This window comes from Pristiophorus japonicus, chromosome 11, assembly GCF_044704955.1.
Source record: "Pristiophorus japonicus isolate sPriJap1 chromosome 11, sPriJap1.hap1, whole genome shotgun sequence".
NCBI classification, from domain to species: domain Eukaryota; kingdom Metazoa; phylum Chordata; class Chondrichthyes; family Pristiophoridae; genus Pristiophorus; species Pristiophorus japonicus.
The window spans coordinates 213,067,304-213,084,052 of record NC_091987.1 but is presented as its reverse complement, the minus strand read 5'-3'; the positions used below and the strand labels follow the sequence as shown (position 1 = coordinate 213,084,052).

Genomic DNA, 16,749 nt, shown 5'->3' with positions numbered 1-16,749 from the left:
TAGTAAAAGAGGAGGTGCAACGAGACCTGGGTGTCATGGTACATCAGTCACTGAAGGTAGGCATGCAGGCACAGCAGGCAGTAAATGGCATGCTGGCCTTCATAGCGAGGGGATTTGAGTATAGGAGCAGGGAGGTCTTACTGCAGTTGTACAGGGCCTTGGTGAGACCACACCTTGAATATTGTGTGCAGTTTTGGTCTCCTAATCTGAGGAAGGACATTTTTGCTATTGAGGGAGTGCAGTGAAGGTTCACCAGACTGATTCCTGGGATGGCAGGACTGACATATGAAGAAAGACTGGATTGACTAGGCTTATATTCACTGGAATTTAGAAGAATGAGAGGGGGTCTTATAGAAACATATAAATTTCTGACGGGATTGGACAGGTTAGATGCAGGAAGAATGTTCCCGATGTTGGGGAAGTCCAGAACCAGGGGTCACGGTCTAAGGATAAGGGGTAAGCCATTTAGGACTGAGATGAGGAGAAACTTCTTTACTCAGAGAATTGTGAACCTGTGGAATTCTCTACCACAGAAAGTTGTTAAGGCCATTTCGTTAGATATATTCAAAAGGGAGTTAGATGTGGCCCTTATGGCTAAAGGGATCAAGGGGTACGGAGAGAAAGCAGGAATGGATACTGAAGTAGCATGATCAGCCATGATCATATTGAATAGTGGTGCAGGCTTGAAGGGCCGAATGGCCTACTCCTTCACCTATTTTCTATGTTTCTATGTTATGTTCTTATATAAAGGGAAAGGCACTCGGAGAATTAAAGGTGCAAGCAACCTGGGAATTAGGGAGGCAAGCACCCTGGGAATTAAAGGGGCAGTGACCCTGGGAATTAAAGGGCTGTGTACAGCCAACACCAGGAATGACACTATGTTTCAATTTGTTAAGTTTCCTGTAACTTAATTTTAATTTTCAGTTTATTTTTTGTGCTTTTTAAAAAGGGGAAACTTGTTAACTCTTACTGATGATGACAATTATCATCCTAATTGGCAATTTACAAAAGAGCGTTAGAATGACAGTAATCCTGGAAATTAAAGGGGAAGATAGTATTGGAATTAAAGGAATATTAACCGCGGGAATTATACAAACTGCATTTAACTCAGCTGACTCAGTAGGTAGCACTTGTGCTTCTAGATCGGAAGGATTAAACCCCTCTTCAGGACTAAGCTGGAATTCCAGTGCATTATTGAGGGAATGTTGAGTTATTGGAGGTACCACCATCAACATCATCATAGGCAGTCACTCGGTATTGAGGAAGACTTGCTTCCACTCTTAACATGAATTCTTATGTTGCTGTACAGTCCAATACAAGAACCACAGTCTCTGTCACAGGTGGGGCAGATAGTCGTTGAGGGAGAGGGAAAGGGTGGGTGGGACTGATTTGCCGCACGTTCTTTCGGCTGCCTGCACTTGATTTCTGCATACTCTCGGCGACGAGACTCGAGGTGCTCAGCGCCCTCCCGGATGCGCTTCCTCCACTTAGGGCAGTCTTTGGCCAGGGACTCCCAGGTGTCAGTTGGAGGTACCATCCATTGGATGAAACAAGATCATATCAAAACAACGGTCAGAAAAATACCAACTGGTCCATCAAGCTTGTCCCATACTCATGATGGCACGAGCATCATGACTAGACACTTCCTACCCCCAACTCAGTCCTGGAAGAAACAAAAAAAACCAGAAAAAATCCACGGCCAATAAGGGAAAAAGTACCCTGGAGAATTCCTCTCTGACCCCCTCACATGATCAAAATTAGTCCAGGAGATCACATGGGCCAGGTGTTTTCTATAAAAACACTTACCTTGTACATGATACAATTTCTGCCCCAGTCAGGAACCTGTCCAGCTCCCCTTTGGAAGGCAGAGAGTCAGCACCCACCGGCAACATATTCCAGAGGCTCGCTACTCTCTGGGAGCTTAGTCACCATCCACCGAAACGTTCGTCATCATCTTCTGCCTGCTCCACAACGACATACAGGCCGTAATCCTTACCAACGGATCCATCACAGACCCAATACACGTCCGGACCAGGATCAAACAGGAGTGTGTCATCGCCCCAACCCCCTCCTCAATCTGCCTCGCCGCCATGCTCCACCTCACAGTTGATAAGCTCCCCGCTGGAGTGGAACTAAACTACAGAACCAGTGGAAACCTGTTCAACCTGCGCCATCTCAAGGCCAGGTCCAAGACCACCCCAACCTCTGTCGTCGAGCTACAGTACGCAGAAGACGCCTGCGTCTGCGCACATACAGAGGCTGCACTCCAGGACATAGTTGATGTATTTACTGAGGCGTACGAAAGCATAGGCCTCACGCTAAACATCAGCAAGACAAAGGTCCTCCACCAGCCTGTCCTCACCGCACAGCACTGCCCCTCAGTCATCAAGATCCATGGCGCTGCCCTGGACAACGTGGACCACTTCCCATATCTCAGGAGCCTCCAATCAACAAGAGCAGACATTGACGACGAGATCCAACATCGCCTCCAGTGCGCCAGTGCAGCCTTCGGCCGCCTGAGGAAAAGAGTGTTTGAAGACCAGGCCCTCAAAACTGCCACCAAGCTCATGGTCTACAGGGCTGTAGTAATACCCGCCCTCTTGTATGGCTCAGAAACATGGAACGCGTACAGCAGGCACTCAAGTCGCTGGTGAAATACCACCAACGTTGTCTCTGCAAGATCCTACAAATCCCCTGGGAGGACAGACGCACCAAGATTAGCGTCCTCGCCCAGGCCAACATCGAAGCACTGACCGGCACTTGATCAGCTCTGCTGGGTAGGCCACATAATTCGCATGCCAGACACGAGATTCCCAAAGCACGCGCTGTACTCTGAACTCTTTCACGGCAAACTCCTTCACGGCAGTGCAAACGTTACAAAAACACCCTCAAAGCCTCCCTCATAAAGTGCAACATCCCCACTGACACCTGGGATACCTTGGCCAAAGACTGCCTTAAGTGGAGGAAGTGCATCCGGGAGGGTGCTGAGAGCATGTAGAAAGCATGTAGAAAGTGGAAGGAGCATGCGGCAAACCAGTCCCACCCACCCCTTTCCTCAACGACTATCTGTCCCACCTGTGACAGAGACTGTGGTTCTCGTATTGGACTGTATAGCCACCTAAGGACTCATGTTAAGAGTGGAAGCGAGTCTTCCTCAACTCCGACGGACTGCCTCTGATGATGACTATCTGGGAAAGAGAAGAACCGGCCAACATCCAGTCTATTCTTACTCTTCCATAATTTAAACACACGTTCCCTGGTCCTCCCCAAATCTGACAAACTGGAATAATCTATCAATATGCACACAATCCATCCCTATAAACCTCTATCAGGTCTCCTCCAAGTCTCTGCTGCTCAAAGGATTTCTAAAACTACTTGCACCCAACTGCATACCACAGTGCCGTCCACCTCTGGTGGGTCAGTATATACCCAGGGATTATGATGGAGGAAACACACAGCACATCAATCAGCACCTGTGGGGAAAGCAAGCTGTCTCATTTTCGGGTGCATACCCTAGGTTGTGAAGAAGGGGGTCGCACCTGTTTCTAGCTTTCTGTTTTTTTTTGCTTCAGATTTGCAGCAAAAATGTGCGTTATTCATTGCTGCTCCATCACCATAGCCCCGCCTGCAAGCTGTGATGTAAGGACGCCGTGCAATCGGCGGCGACGCTGTGATAGACTGTGTACTCCGTTATCTTTGCATGATCGAACTTGGAATTTGTTGCAAGCTTCAGTCAAGTTTCATTGCGTTGCAACCCCGCTGGTTATTGGGATCGCCCGAATGATCTGCATACTTCTAGTCGCTGGACATGGGACATTGCTGGAGAGCGAGATCAAGGTGAATAAATAAATCGCTTTGTGAACGTGGCATTTGTTTTTGAAAAGCATTGATAGCTCCGCGTGGAACCTCTCTTACTCAAGGCTCCCGAAGTGACCCTCCCGCCGCTGCTGGGCCTCTGCCGGGGTTGTCCAGGAGCGATACCATCACGGGCTCTTGGATCTGGGATTGTCTCTGTTCTCTACAACGCTTCTTGGGCCTTATTGCCGCACGCCTGCAAGTCTCAAGTCTTTGCAGCGGAGGCTCGGCTTGCTACAAGCAGGATTCACTCGCCGTGGGGCTCGACCCTTGAGGATTCTGGAAAGTTGGGAAACAATGTATAACAATGTGAAAACTTAAGAGCGGGGTAGCACGGTTAAACTCTCGTGTGGCGTTCTTGTCGTGGCCAAGTCCAAAGTCATAGGCCCCAAGTTTCCACATGATTTGCTCCTGATTTTTTTAGGAGCAACTGGTGTAGAACGGACTATCTTAGAAATCGGAATTCTCCCCATTGACTTTCCTCCAGTTCTAGTCAGGTAGAACAGTTTCACTTTGGAACGGAATTTATTTTTCAAAAGGGGGCGTGTCCGGCCACTGACGCCTGATTTCAAAGTTTCGTGAGTGAAAACGTACTTCAAACTAACTTAGAATGAAGTAAGTGAAGATTTTTGTAGGCTTGAAAAAACCTTCTCTACACTTTAAAAAATCAGGCGCAGGTTACAAATTAGGTGTAGGGAACGAGAGTGGGGGGGGGGGGGGGAAGAGAAGTCATTAAATTCTACGATCAATCCTTAGTTATACTTATACAAATATTAAACAAATAAATCCAACCTGAATAAAAATTTATAAGCAAAGAAAAGATTAAATAAACCATGTTCCTACCTGTGTGAAAGTGCTTCAGGCAGGCCTTTCAGGCAGCGGTGTGGCGTCAGTGTCTCGACAGCAGCGGCAGCAAGCTTCGAGCTGAGCTGCGGTGCTTGAGGCAGGCCTTCATTTTCTTCGTGGCTGGCCGCGAAGAAGCAGCACCGTCAGTGGCTGGCCGGCAGCCGAAGAATCAACGCAGGACACACGCAGCTCATTAAGGTGCTTGAGGCCATTCGGCCACGCTTTAGGGGCGGCGTCAGTGGCTGGCCGGCAGCCAAAGATACAGCAGCAGCCTTCGAGCTGTGAGGGGGACTGAGGCCATTTGGACAGGGAGAGGCAGCCACATCGACAGTTTTATATTTAAATTTGCAGAATGGGTGCTGCATTGTCAACACCACGTATTATGCAATGGTTTGCCATCAATTCACTGCATAGGAGAGAATTGATTAGAGCTCACCGCACCAGGAACGTCGTAGCCCGTAGGTTGATGGGCAGGAGACCTTACCCACGTCGACAATATCGAACCAGGCGCTCGTACCTGGACATGAGCGAGGCTGATTGTGTGAAAAGGCTGCGTTTTCGCAGAGAAGTTGTCACTGAGATCTGTGATATGGTGAGAGCAGATTTGCAGCCCAGAAGCAGAAGGATAACTGCCTTGTCTGTTGAAGTGAAGGTAACGGCTGCACTTTCTTTCTATGCCTCGGGATCGTTTCAGGCTACAACTGGAGATGTGTGTGCCATCTCTCAACGTGCAATACATGCCTGCGTTTACCAGGTCACGGCTGCACTTTATGCGCGAAGGAATGACTTCATCAATTTCCCAATGACCGCACAAGCGATCCATGAGAGGGCTATGGGCTTCTTCAGGATTGCTGGCTTCCCAAAAGTACAGGGCTGCATTGATTGTACCCATATAGCCTTGCGAGCACCCGTGGAGGATTCTGAGCGGTACAGGAATAGAAAAGGTTTCCACTCCATCAATGTGCAGCTCGTGTGTGACGACAAGCAGCACATCATGTCAGTCGATGCGAGATACCCTGGCAGCACCCACGATGCGTTCATCCTACGCGACAGCGTTCTATCTGACATGTTTGAGCAGCAGCCAGAAGGGCAGAGCTGGCTACTGGGAGACAAAGGGTACGGCCTGACCACCTGGCTCATGACGCCTATACCCGAGACACAGACAGAAGCTGACCGTCAATACAACACGGCGCACATTGCGACGCGCAGCATCATTGAGAGGACCATTGGCATATTGAAACAGCGATTCCGATGCCTGGACCATTCCGGAGGACAGTTGCAATACTCTCCTCAGATTGTCGGTCACTTCACTGTTGTGTGCTGCATGCTTCATAACTTAGCCATCATGAGGCAGCAGGAGCTGGTAGTGGAACCCGAAGACCGACGTGAGGGTCCAGTGCCTGATGATAGTATTACGGAAGACCAGGATGTGGATGATAACGACAATCAGGAAAGCATGCAAGTGCCTGATGCCGGAGCACGAGGTCAGAGGAGGGCCGTCCATCGTGCCCCTTTAACGATTGCTCGAGACTTGCGCCAGCAGCTCATCCGTGAACACTTCAACTACTGATGCCTGAGGGCTCTGTGACCACTTTTGCATATGGACATGTTTATTCTTTGCAGTTGTTCCTACATTGTGTTGTGTTAATGGAACATGAAACAGTTTTAATGAAAAAATATTTTATTGAAAAGTTAACGCCACTCTAATAAAATATTTGTTGTATCAAACTATACTTTTTAATATGACTTGAAGATCACTTAAAAACTTTAAGATCACTTATAAACTTGTAAAGTTACAAAACACTTTCTATGTGAAAAATTTTACACTCTAAGATCACTTACACTTCAAGATCACTTTGTGGATGCAAAATTAAATAATTTACAGAATGTGAGAGCATTTACACTATAAGATCACTTGAAAACCCTGAGATCACTTATACGTTGTAAAGTTACAAAACTTACAAAACAGTTTCATTGTGAAAAATCTTACACTCTGAAGAACACTTAAACTTCAGGATCACTTTTTAGGTACAAAATTAAATAAGATACAAAAAAATGTGAGAGCATTTACACTATAAGATCACTTAAAAACCATAAGATCCCTTATAAGTTGTAAAGTTACAAAACTTACAAAACAATTTCAATTTGAAAAACGCTACTACAGCTACATCAAGAACAAGAACAAAAGCAGCAAAGAACAGCTGCAACCATGTCTCATCCATATCTCAGTGAATGTTCACTTCCTCATGGGGGTGTCATTTGATTGGCTGGGCTGTGTGCCCTTATTGCAGCAGCTACCTCAACCAGGCCTTCCCTGATGGCCTGTGCCGTAATTTGCATGCCCTCCCTGATGGCCTGTGCCGTCGATTGCACTCCCTCGGACATTCCCTCCCTAAGTTCCCGTGTCATTACTGCTATTTCTCCCGTCAGGACCGTCGACTCTTCACCCACTGCACTGACGCCACCGATGAGTGATCGGGTAAGCTCATTGGTCTCCATACCCAATGCCACAACCTGAGTCGCATCTGTTGCACGCTGCATCTCAGGAGAGCGTGTCTCCAATCTCCTTCTCCTCTGCCTGGGTCTGCCTTGTGGCACCATCACACTGGGAGGCACGGGCACGGACGGTGGGATGCTCGGTGTTGCAAGCGGCACCACTACACAGGGAGGCGCGGGCTGGGACTGTGGGACGCTCTGTGTTCCAGACGGCTGAACTGGAGGGAGAGGCTCGGGCTGGAATGGTGGGATGCTCTGTGTTGCAGACGGCAGAACTAGAGGGAGAGGCTCGGGCTGGAACGGTAGGACGCTCGGTGTTCCAGACGACAGCACTCGAGTGCGAGCCGTGGGCTGGGATGTTGGACGAATGGGTGTAAACTGCTCCATGATATCAGCAGCAACACTGGGACCCGAAGCGTCGGAATCAAAACCATAGTAGGTGGAACCAGAGCCTATGCGAGAGGGAGGCGCAGGCTGGGACGGTAGTGCACTGACTGTAGAATGCTGCATTATACCAGCAGCACCACTGGGACCCGCAACATCGGAAGCGAAACCATGGAAGATGGAACCAAGACCTATGCTAGGGGTTGAAACTCTGATGCCCCTTGATGGGGGCTCATAAACATTAAATTGGAAGTTCTCCCCTGCAGACATTTCAGTCATCGCTGCCATCATCCAGTCTGGATCATCCGCAGCTGGTTGTACTGGTTCTTGTTCTGTACCCTCAGGATCCTCAGGGTTGGCAGCAGCAGCATCGTCATCATCTTCATCATCATCTGATGTATTTTGCAGAACATGATGAACAGTCAAATGCTTAACAGCAAGGGAGGGGGCCGGATGGGTGGCATGAGTACTCTCACACATAGCAGGTTAGGCAGCAGGTTGATTTCAAGGGCCACGATGCATTTTCAGGACTTACCCTCTTCCTCGCGTGCGGGCCCAGCTTGTGCTGTACTGATTGCTTTTCTCCATGTCCGACTCATCATAGCAGCTACCCTTTGTTCCAAGGGTGTCAGTGGATGCAGATTGGGCGTGCCTCCTCCTGTTCGAGTTGCCTCCCTTTTGTTGTGGGCCAATTTCTTCTGCAAAGAGTAAAATATAACTTTTTACAGAATGTGTCAGTCTGCAAGGTGGGACATACAGATAGCCAGGTTACAATTACGATTAAATTAAAAATGGGAAATACTACTTACACTAACTACTTGACCAAGGTCGTGCCATTTCTTTTTACACTGACTTCCAGATCTCCTGGTATGCACCACTGCGCAGTAATCTTCTGCAACTTGGTTCCAGCGTTTCTTCATTTCTTTTGGTGGCACTTTTATGCGACCTCTGTTGCTGGTATCGAGCTCCTGCCATCTCTGCTCAATTACGTTGACTAATATCTCCACTTCCTCATGCAAGAAATTCTTTGCTCTTGGTGGACGTTGATCCATTGCAAAGTTGAATTGGCACTCTTATTTCTCCAAACACACAGTCCTTAATTTGCATGCATCAATGCAGCACCGGTTCTGCAAGTTTAGCAGTGAAAAGCTGAACTCACTGATTTCAGCAGGTGATTTATTCAGCAGTGCTGCTAAAAGCACTCTCTCACACACAGAAATATCAAAAAAAATTAAATTACAAGCCTTTGCAGGGGTCCAAGAAACAAATCTTCACTTTTTCTGCAGTATTTTTAAAAATGGCCGAGTGCCAATGTTTGTGTGAGACTGCGCGCACGCTCCAGCGCGCATGCGCAGGGTTGCCGGCACCACGAAGGCTAATTTAAATTGTACCCACCCCCTGCTGCTTAGAAAATCGGCGCGAGTGTTAGGCTCCGCCCCCTGCTGCGAAGAGTGCGCCGCGCCGAGCAGACATCGAGCTCCAAGGAGCTCGAGAATATCAGAGTTTTTTTTAGGCGCAGTTTTCGGCGCGAAAAACAGGCGCCCAGCTCGGAGGTGCGCCATTTTCGCCGCGGCACGAAACTTGGGGCCATACAAAGGGGCGCGACCACGGCTTTAGAACCGAAAGCTTGGAACAAAATCCTTGTCAGTTCTCAGTACCAATTGCCCCACAGCACAGAAATAAATGGTGAACATTGTACATTTTCCATCTCAATTGGTTTTAACCCCTCCCTACCCTCCATCTCTCCTGACACAGTTGACTCCTTGCTAGGGTAAGGTTCAGTGGCATCCAAGTGCCATAGAATATCAGCCAGCTCATCGTGTCTTTGCTAGAAAGAAAGCCTTGCATTTAGATAGCACCTTTCATGACCTCTGGCGTCCCGAAGTGCCTCATGTACCTTTTGACGTGTAGTCATTGTTATAATGCGGTACAGTACAAAATGAATGCCACTGCCTTACCCTCCTGTACCTTGCCATTATTTAGATCTGTTGCCATCATAACAATAACCTTGCGTTTATATAGCGCCTTTATCAATGTTACCTTCAGCCATTGGCACTAAGCTCTGGAATTCACTTCCTCCACCTCCTTTTTAAGAGGCTTCTTAAAACCCACCTCTGTGACCAATCACCTGTCCTAATATCTCCTCTGGATCAATACCAATTTTTATCTGATTAGGCTCCCGTGAAATGTCTTGGGATCTTTTACTACAATAAAGGCGCTATGTAAATGTATGTTGTTAGCCCCTTGTCTGATTTTGAAACTTATGTACAGAAAACCCTCTGCAAATATTGACACACTTCCAGGGAGCCTCAAAATATCAACACTACAGGGACCCTGTCCCCTGTCTTAACATCTAAAAGATACTCTAAGGAGTAGAGTGCTGTCATTGCAATGGAAATAACATGTATTAAGTCAACAAATATAGAAGCATAGCGATGTGATGATGGGCGAAGGTAGATAGAGTGAGCTCAGGGACTCCTTGTTACTGTCTGTACGCCTGCAGTGGTCCAGGGGCCCATGTTTGAACATTAAGAGGCCGAAATTGCCTCTTCCGATAAGGCCTCTGACCGCCTGAAAGCGGCGGCCACGGGGATGCGCGGAATGGCCGCCGACTCTCCGTAGAGGTGCCGCTATTTTGTAAATTGTCCTTCCTCAGGAGCAGAGCGGTGTCCAGGACAACTGCGCCCATTTTCCCGCTGTGGCGTGCACGCGCCGATCCCTTACCGTCTGGCGGGGACCCCCCCTCATGAAATTGCCCTACCGAAATTGCCCCTTACCTGAAATTGCCCCGCGAGAGTGATCCGGTCATTGGCCGCTGCCCCCCCCCGACAGCTTTTGCTGTCAATGCACTCTCTGTGAAATGGTGGCGTGGCTGCCCTTAAAGGGGAGGTGGCGCTGTCTTCGATGACTTTTTTTTGTCTGCCGACTGCCAGGTCGGGCCAACAATTATGGCCAGGGGTCCCACCCCCACTTTCGCCCTGTTACTGATGGCCACTCCGCTCCGCCACCACATCTGCCCCGCTGGGAAAAAACCCATGAAGAGCTGAATTTTGATGGATAGGCCATCCATCATCCATTGCGGCGACCAGAACACTTCAAAAATGGTCGGTGTGCCCCATTTCGGGCGGAGGTAAATTTCTACCACTGAGTCTCCAGATTCTTGATCTGGAGCATATCCATGTGATATGATTCTGGTTCTCTGGGTAGCAGAGTATGTTTCATTCAGTAGTAAGTGCAGTAACCACTGCCATGTGATAGGCCTACTGACAGGAGTGGCATCACACTGCTGCTCTGGTTACAGAATTAAAACAGTCAGTGCAGCTTTCAGTTAAACTGATAGAAAGTCTCGCAGGCAATAATTTATACCTGCTCCAGGACTCATTCCAGAGGCAGTTACATTTAGAGCTGATCAGGCTCAATCTATTATACCATACAGTCAGGATGAGTAAATGGAGCTGAACTAATATCGCAAAGGTGTAAGATACAATAAAATACACCTCAAAATCAACTTTGTAACCTTTCACATTTAAATAAGCTGCACTACCTTTACGTTTTTTGGTTGTTTTCTAACAGGCTGTACATATCATATTTAGTATCAAAATCAATACAATGTATCATTGCTTTTGAAAATACCTCTACCTCAGTTTGATGGTGTTGCAAAAACCATAACCTTGTAAAACTTTTCCTGTCATGCTGTGCAATGATCCCGAAAGAAACTTTCACCAGAAATGGAAAACATAAAGCTCACAAACATGAATAAAAGTAAACTGAAAGGCTGGTGCATGTTGTAAAATGATAGCGGAACATAATGGGGATGTGACATGCTCAGTGCCTCTGCGCTTATGGTTTATGCTGCCGTTTAAACTCTTGGAGTGTGGCCATTCGCACAACCTAAATAATGGTGGAGATGCCAAAGACCCAGCTTACTCAGTGCCCTAACCATACAGTGCCCTGTGCATGCAGTGCCTCACCCACTTAATGGCCCGCCCCTCGCCCACTCAACCCCTCGCCCACTCTACCCCTCCCACTCAGTGCCCACCCACGGTCCCCGCACACTCAATGACGCAGCCACTCAATACCCCAATCACAGTGCCCCGTCCACTCAGCCCCTCCGCCCACTCGGCCCGCCCACTCAGCCCCTTGTCCACTCAACCTTTCCCATTCAATGCCCCAACCACTTTCCTTTGTTTAAGTTTGGCTCAAACCAATTGTCATTTTTGAAAAATGTTCACAGATCTTTCGGATTCGGTGATTCTCAAATCTATCAAGGCTCAGCCCGACCGCTAAAGTCATCCTCACCACGCCCTTGTAATGAGTACTGAAAAAACTCCCTCTTCCATTTGTTTTTCACTCTCCTTTACTTTGAATTCTGCATATGTTGGAGAGAAAAGGAGAGCTGGCCACATTATTGCAACTTCCCCTGTATAGTAACGTTTTGCCTCTTTTATATTTGTAGCAGTTTACCCTTAAATGAGGAACAATGCAAACTGATTTTCTGCCAATAGAGAGGACAGATGTAATTCAGTGTGGATAATAAGTCTAAAATAATTACTAAGGGAGAAAGTAATGAAAGGAGGCAGTGTCGTAAATAGGGCAGCGTCTGTTAAATGGGACAATAGCGCGTGTTTGTTAAATGGAATAGTTGTACAGTTGCAATCAAGAACAAGATCTACGAATCTTGTGGATAAATCTATGAAACTGTCGCTGTGCGGTTTAGCTGTAATTAAAGAACAAATGAGGTACTGAGCTGGATTGGGAACAAATCAGAAAGGTTGTGATATTGCTGTGAACGGCATTGGTTAGATCCCAAATAAAAGCAGAAAATGCTGGAAACGCTCAGCGGGTCAGGCAACATCTGTGGAGAAAAAAACAGAGTGAACGCTTCATGAATGGTCATCGACCTGAAACGTTTTAACTCTGTTTCTCTCTCTCTCTCTCTCTCTCCACAGACACTGCTGAACATGCTGAGCGTTTTCCAACATTTTCTGCCTTTATTTCAGATTTCCAGCATTAAAACAGATTGTCTGGTCATTCTCTCATTGCTGTTTGTGGGAGCTTGCTGTGTGCAAAGTGTTTGCCGCGTTTCCTATGTTACAACAGTAACTTCACTCCAAAGAGTACTTCATTGGCTGTAAAGCGCTTTGGGACGTCCTGAAGTCGTGAAAGGCACTATATAAATGCAAGTTCTTCCTTTTTAAGTACTAATCTCTCATTCCGTGTGTAAATAGTAAACTCTTATCATGTGCCCCTTGGTCTGCTCTGCTATTATCTGCATAATTTATTTTCAGAATGAAGCTACTGGTCTCTACTCCCACTTAGAGGGCATCCCGAAGGCTCTGTTGCCTGGAGTCGGTGGGAAGATGATCCTGGATTTCTGGTGGGAAGTTGTGAATATGTGAGTGCATTGTCGCTATCCTCCCTGCTCTCACCGTAAGAGCTGCATTTTTATATATTACATTAAAAAAAAGTTTGCGTCTTGCCTGAATAAGATATCTAGCCCGGGACTAGTAAATCTAGAAGATTAGAAAGGAGGAAATGATGGGAAGGAGGGCCGTGACCAATGTTCCTTCTAATTTTTAATCCGGGGGGATGCTGCACTGTCTGAGGTGCCGTCTTTCAGATGAGACGTTAAACCGCGGCTCCGTCTGCCTCCTCAGGTGCACGTAAAAGATCCCATGGCACTATTTCAAAGAAGAGCAGGGGAGGTCTTCTCAGTGTCCTGGCTAATATTTACTATTCTAACATTACAACAATGACTGCACTCCAAAGTGCTTCATTGGCTGTAAAGCGCTTTGAGACGTCCAGTGGTCGTGAAAGGTGCTATATAAATGCAAGTTTTATTTTTTTTTCTTTTGTACGCGGTACCTTTAAATTTGCTGCGTGACCACGCATGCGTGGTATCTTACAGGGAACAGCTTGTGAGCTGCCTGTGCGGTACCTTCCCAATTGCTGCAGGGCCATACATGCATGCAGCTTAGAGGGAACTTTGGTCATGATCATTGGAAAATGTGTGTTGAGGCGAGGAGATCTGATTCAATGTTTTCTACTGAAAGCAGTCTTTTACAGTGATGAGGGTTGAGCTTGACATCAGTGCTGTCTGACAAGTTGTTGTTGCAGGCAAATTTACAGGGAAGTTTAGCCAGATCTTCTTCGGTGTTAGGTGTGGCTCAGTGGGCAGCACTCTCACCTCTGGGTCAGGAGTGTGCGGGTTACGAGTCCCACTCCAGAGACTTGAGCGCGAATTCTAGACTGACCCTCTCTGAGCAGTACCGGGGAGCGCTGAACTGTCTGAGGTGCCGTCTTTCAGATGAGACGTTAAACCACAACCCCCTCTGCCCTCTCAGGTGGGCGTATTTCGAAGAAGAACAGGGGAGTTCTCCTCGGTGTCCTGGCCAATATTTATCCCTCAACCAATATCACCAAAATAGATTATCTGGTCATTTATCTCGGTGTTATTTGTGGGCGCTTGCTGTGCACAAATAAACTACTGTGTTTCCTACATTACAACAGTGACTACACTTCAAAACCTGATTATTTTGCTGTAGAGCGCTTTGGGAGCATCCTGAGATGTTGAAAGGTGCCATATAAATGCAAGTTCTTTCTTTATATCTACCTCCCTGTATGAAGTTGGTTTGACTTACTATATACCATTACGTTTTCTCCGTAATGCTTGTAGGCGCCAGCTCTTCAGTGAAGTCTACCTCGTCACGAATGCAGACAAGTGAGTACATCTCTGATTTGTTGCTGAGAGAAGTAGTGAAGTAGCACAAAGTCAATCAATCCAAAACGAAATTCTGTAGACGCTGAAAACCACTAATAATAGATTTTGAAGAAGAGCAAGGGAGTTATCCCTATAATTATCCCTCAATCAACATCATTAAAAACAGATTATCTGGCCATTATCACATTGCTGTTTGTGGGAGCTTGCTGTGCGCAAATTGGCTGCCGCGTTTCCCACATTACAACAGTGACTACACTCCAAAAGTAATTCATTGGCTGTAAAGCGCTTTGAGATGTCCTGAGGTCACGAAAGATGCTACAGAGAGTTTCTTTTCTTTTTTTAAAGTTTTTTTATTTTGGCTTGGTCTTGTGTGGCATGCTATGTGTGCGACGAAGGTGAAACCAGTTTGGAATTAACTGTTCGTTTTCACATGCAGGTACAAGTACTATGAACGATGGGCAACTGCTCATGACTTTCCGGTGGAAAACATTATTAATGATGGTTCAACAACCAGCAAAACGCAATTGGGCGCAGTGGCTGACTTGGAGCTGGTGGTCAGGAGCAAGAGATTCAGTGACAATGTCATGGTGGTACGTCTCGTTTTGTTGCTGACTGAATCATAGAATCCTAGAATGGTTACAGCACGGAAGAAGGCCATTTGGCTCATTGAGCCCATGCCTGCTCTCTGCTAGTCCCACTCCCCCGCCCTTTCCCCGTAGCCCTGTAATTTTTTTTCTTTCAGGTGCTTATCCAACTCCCTATTGAAAGCCACGATTGAATCTGCCTCCACCACCCTTTCAGGCGTGAATTCCAGATCCTAACCACTCACTAAGTAAAAAAAGTTTTTCATCCCGTTGCCTTTTGCCAATCACCTTAAATCTGTGTCCTCTGATTCTCTTCCGCTAATGGGAACAGTTTCTGTCTATCTACTCTGTCCAGACCACTCATGATTTTGAACACGTCTATAAATCTCCTCTCAATTTTCTCTGCTCTACGGAGAACAACCCCAGCTTCTCCAGTCTATCCATGTAAATGAAGTCCCTCATCCCTGGAACCATTTTTGTAAATCTTTACTGCACACTCTCTAGGGCCTTCACATCCTTCCTAAAGTGTGGTGCCCAGAATTGGACTGTTTAGTTGACGTGCAGAACCCCTTGCATCACCACAGGCTTTATCTTGTATTTCCAGGTTGCTGGGGATATGCTGTGTGAAGATCAGAACTTCGATATAGCTGAGGTCCTCAAGTTCTTTCAGTTTAAGGTCAGTCGGAACCACTGATTTCTTGGTTTTTCCTCCTGTTTAAATGGCCTAATACAGGTTTAAATGAAACGCTGCTGAGTTAGCATAAAGATAAGGGCTAGAAGTTTAGTTTATGTAATCTTGCCCGTGAGGAGTGAATTAAATCATGATGGCTCAATGCACAAGATAGAAATATATAGCATTTTACAGCATAGGAACAGTTTTTATTCATTCATGTGATACGGACGTCGCTGGCATTTATTGCCCGTCCCTAATTGCCCTTGAGAAGGTGGTGGTGAGCCGCCTTCTTGAACCGCTGCAATCCCGTGTGGTGAAGGTGCTCCCACAGTGCTGTTTGGAAGGGTGTTCCAGGATTTTGACCCAGCGACGATGAAGGAACAGTGATAAATTTCCAAGTTGGGATGGTGTGTGGAGGGGAATTTGGAGGTGGTAGTGTTCCCATGCGCCTGCTGCCCTTGTCCTTCTAGTTCTCGATGATATGAAGGATGTGGAAGAATTCCAAATCACATGTGAGCTGTCTAAATTCCATAGCTGTACAGGAGAGATGAGGGGACCATTGCATGATATACATGGTCTTTATTTTTGATCCATGTTCATTCCTTACACTCTTCCTCAGTCTGACCAAATCTTCCTCAGTCAACGAAACACATCTTTATCCAGAAATATTTATGAAAAATCAATATTCATTTTACTTAAAAAAAAATCTTGTTGGCTTGCACATCCAGGATAATGGCGTGTCAAAGCTCTTATTGCACAGATTGTGGATTTGACTGAAGAAGAATGATCTTATTCAAGTGGCGTTGAGTCTTTTGCGGGATGAGGAGGGAAGAAAGGGCTATCATGGGAACAATTGTGGATCTTCCAGTGATGGATTACCTACCTGGAGAGTGAGAAAAATATAATTCAGTGGAGAATCCTACACAATGCTGGCCCCACATAAAACCAGAATCCCCCCTTTCTTCTCGGCAAGGCAAGAGCATGTCATTGTGGAAAGGCGGAAACAAGTTAACAACAGTCCCTCTCCATTAAATTGTTTTCCCCAAGACCAATGCTCCATTTAGGTGAGACTTAATATTCCAGCTGAACTTGAGAGACCATCACCTACCTGGACCACCGCCAAACAGTGTGCTGGCCTCGGAATGCATCAATAGCCCAGATGCTCTCTGGTATGGGCCGTGTCAGGAAAC

The 16,749-nt window shown here is 46.8% G+C and overlaps 1 protein-coding gene across 3 annotated transcripts in view; it reads left to right on the top strand.

Moving 5' to 3' along the window:
* The first annotated feature begins 3,642 nt into the window (after positions 1–3,642).
* The window catches only part of gkup (glucuronokinase with putative uridyl pyrophosphorylase), an 82,299-nt gene continuing 69,192 nt past the window's right edge, over positions 3,643–16,749 (top strand). The window contains exons 1-5 of one of the 3 annotated variants that reach the window (XM_070894502.1): positions 3,643–3,837; positions 12,870–12,976; positions 14,258–14,302; positions 14,739–14,892; positions 15,491–15,562. In XM_070894502.1, the coding sequence (XP_070750603.1) occupies positions 3,781–3,837; positions 12,870–12,976; positions 14,258–14,302; positions 14,739–14,892; positions 15,491–15,562 (435 nt within the window). In that variant the 5' untranslated portion in view covers positions 3,643–3,780. The remainder of the gene's footprint in view (positions 3,838–12,869; positions 12,977–14,257; positions 14,303–14,738; positions 14,893–15,490; positions 15,563–16,749) is intronic. The other 2 variants (XM_070894500.1, XM_070894501.1) reach the window with 2 other exon arrangements.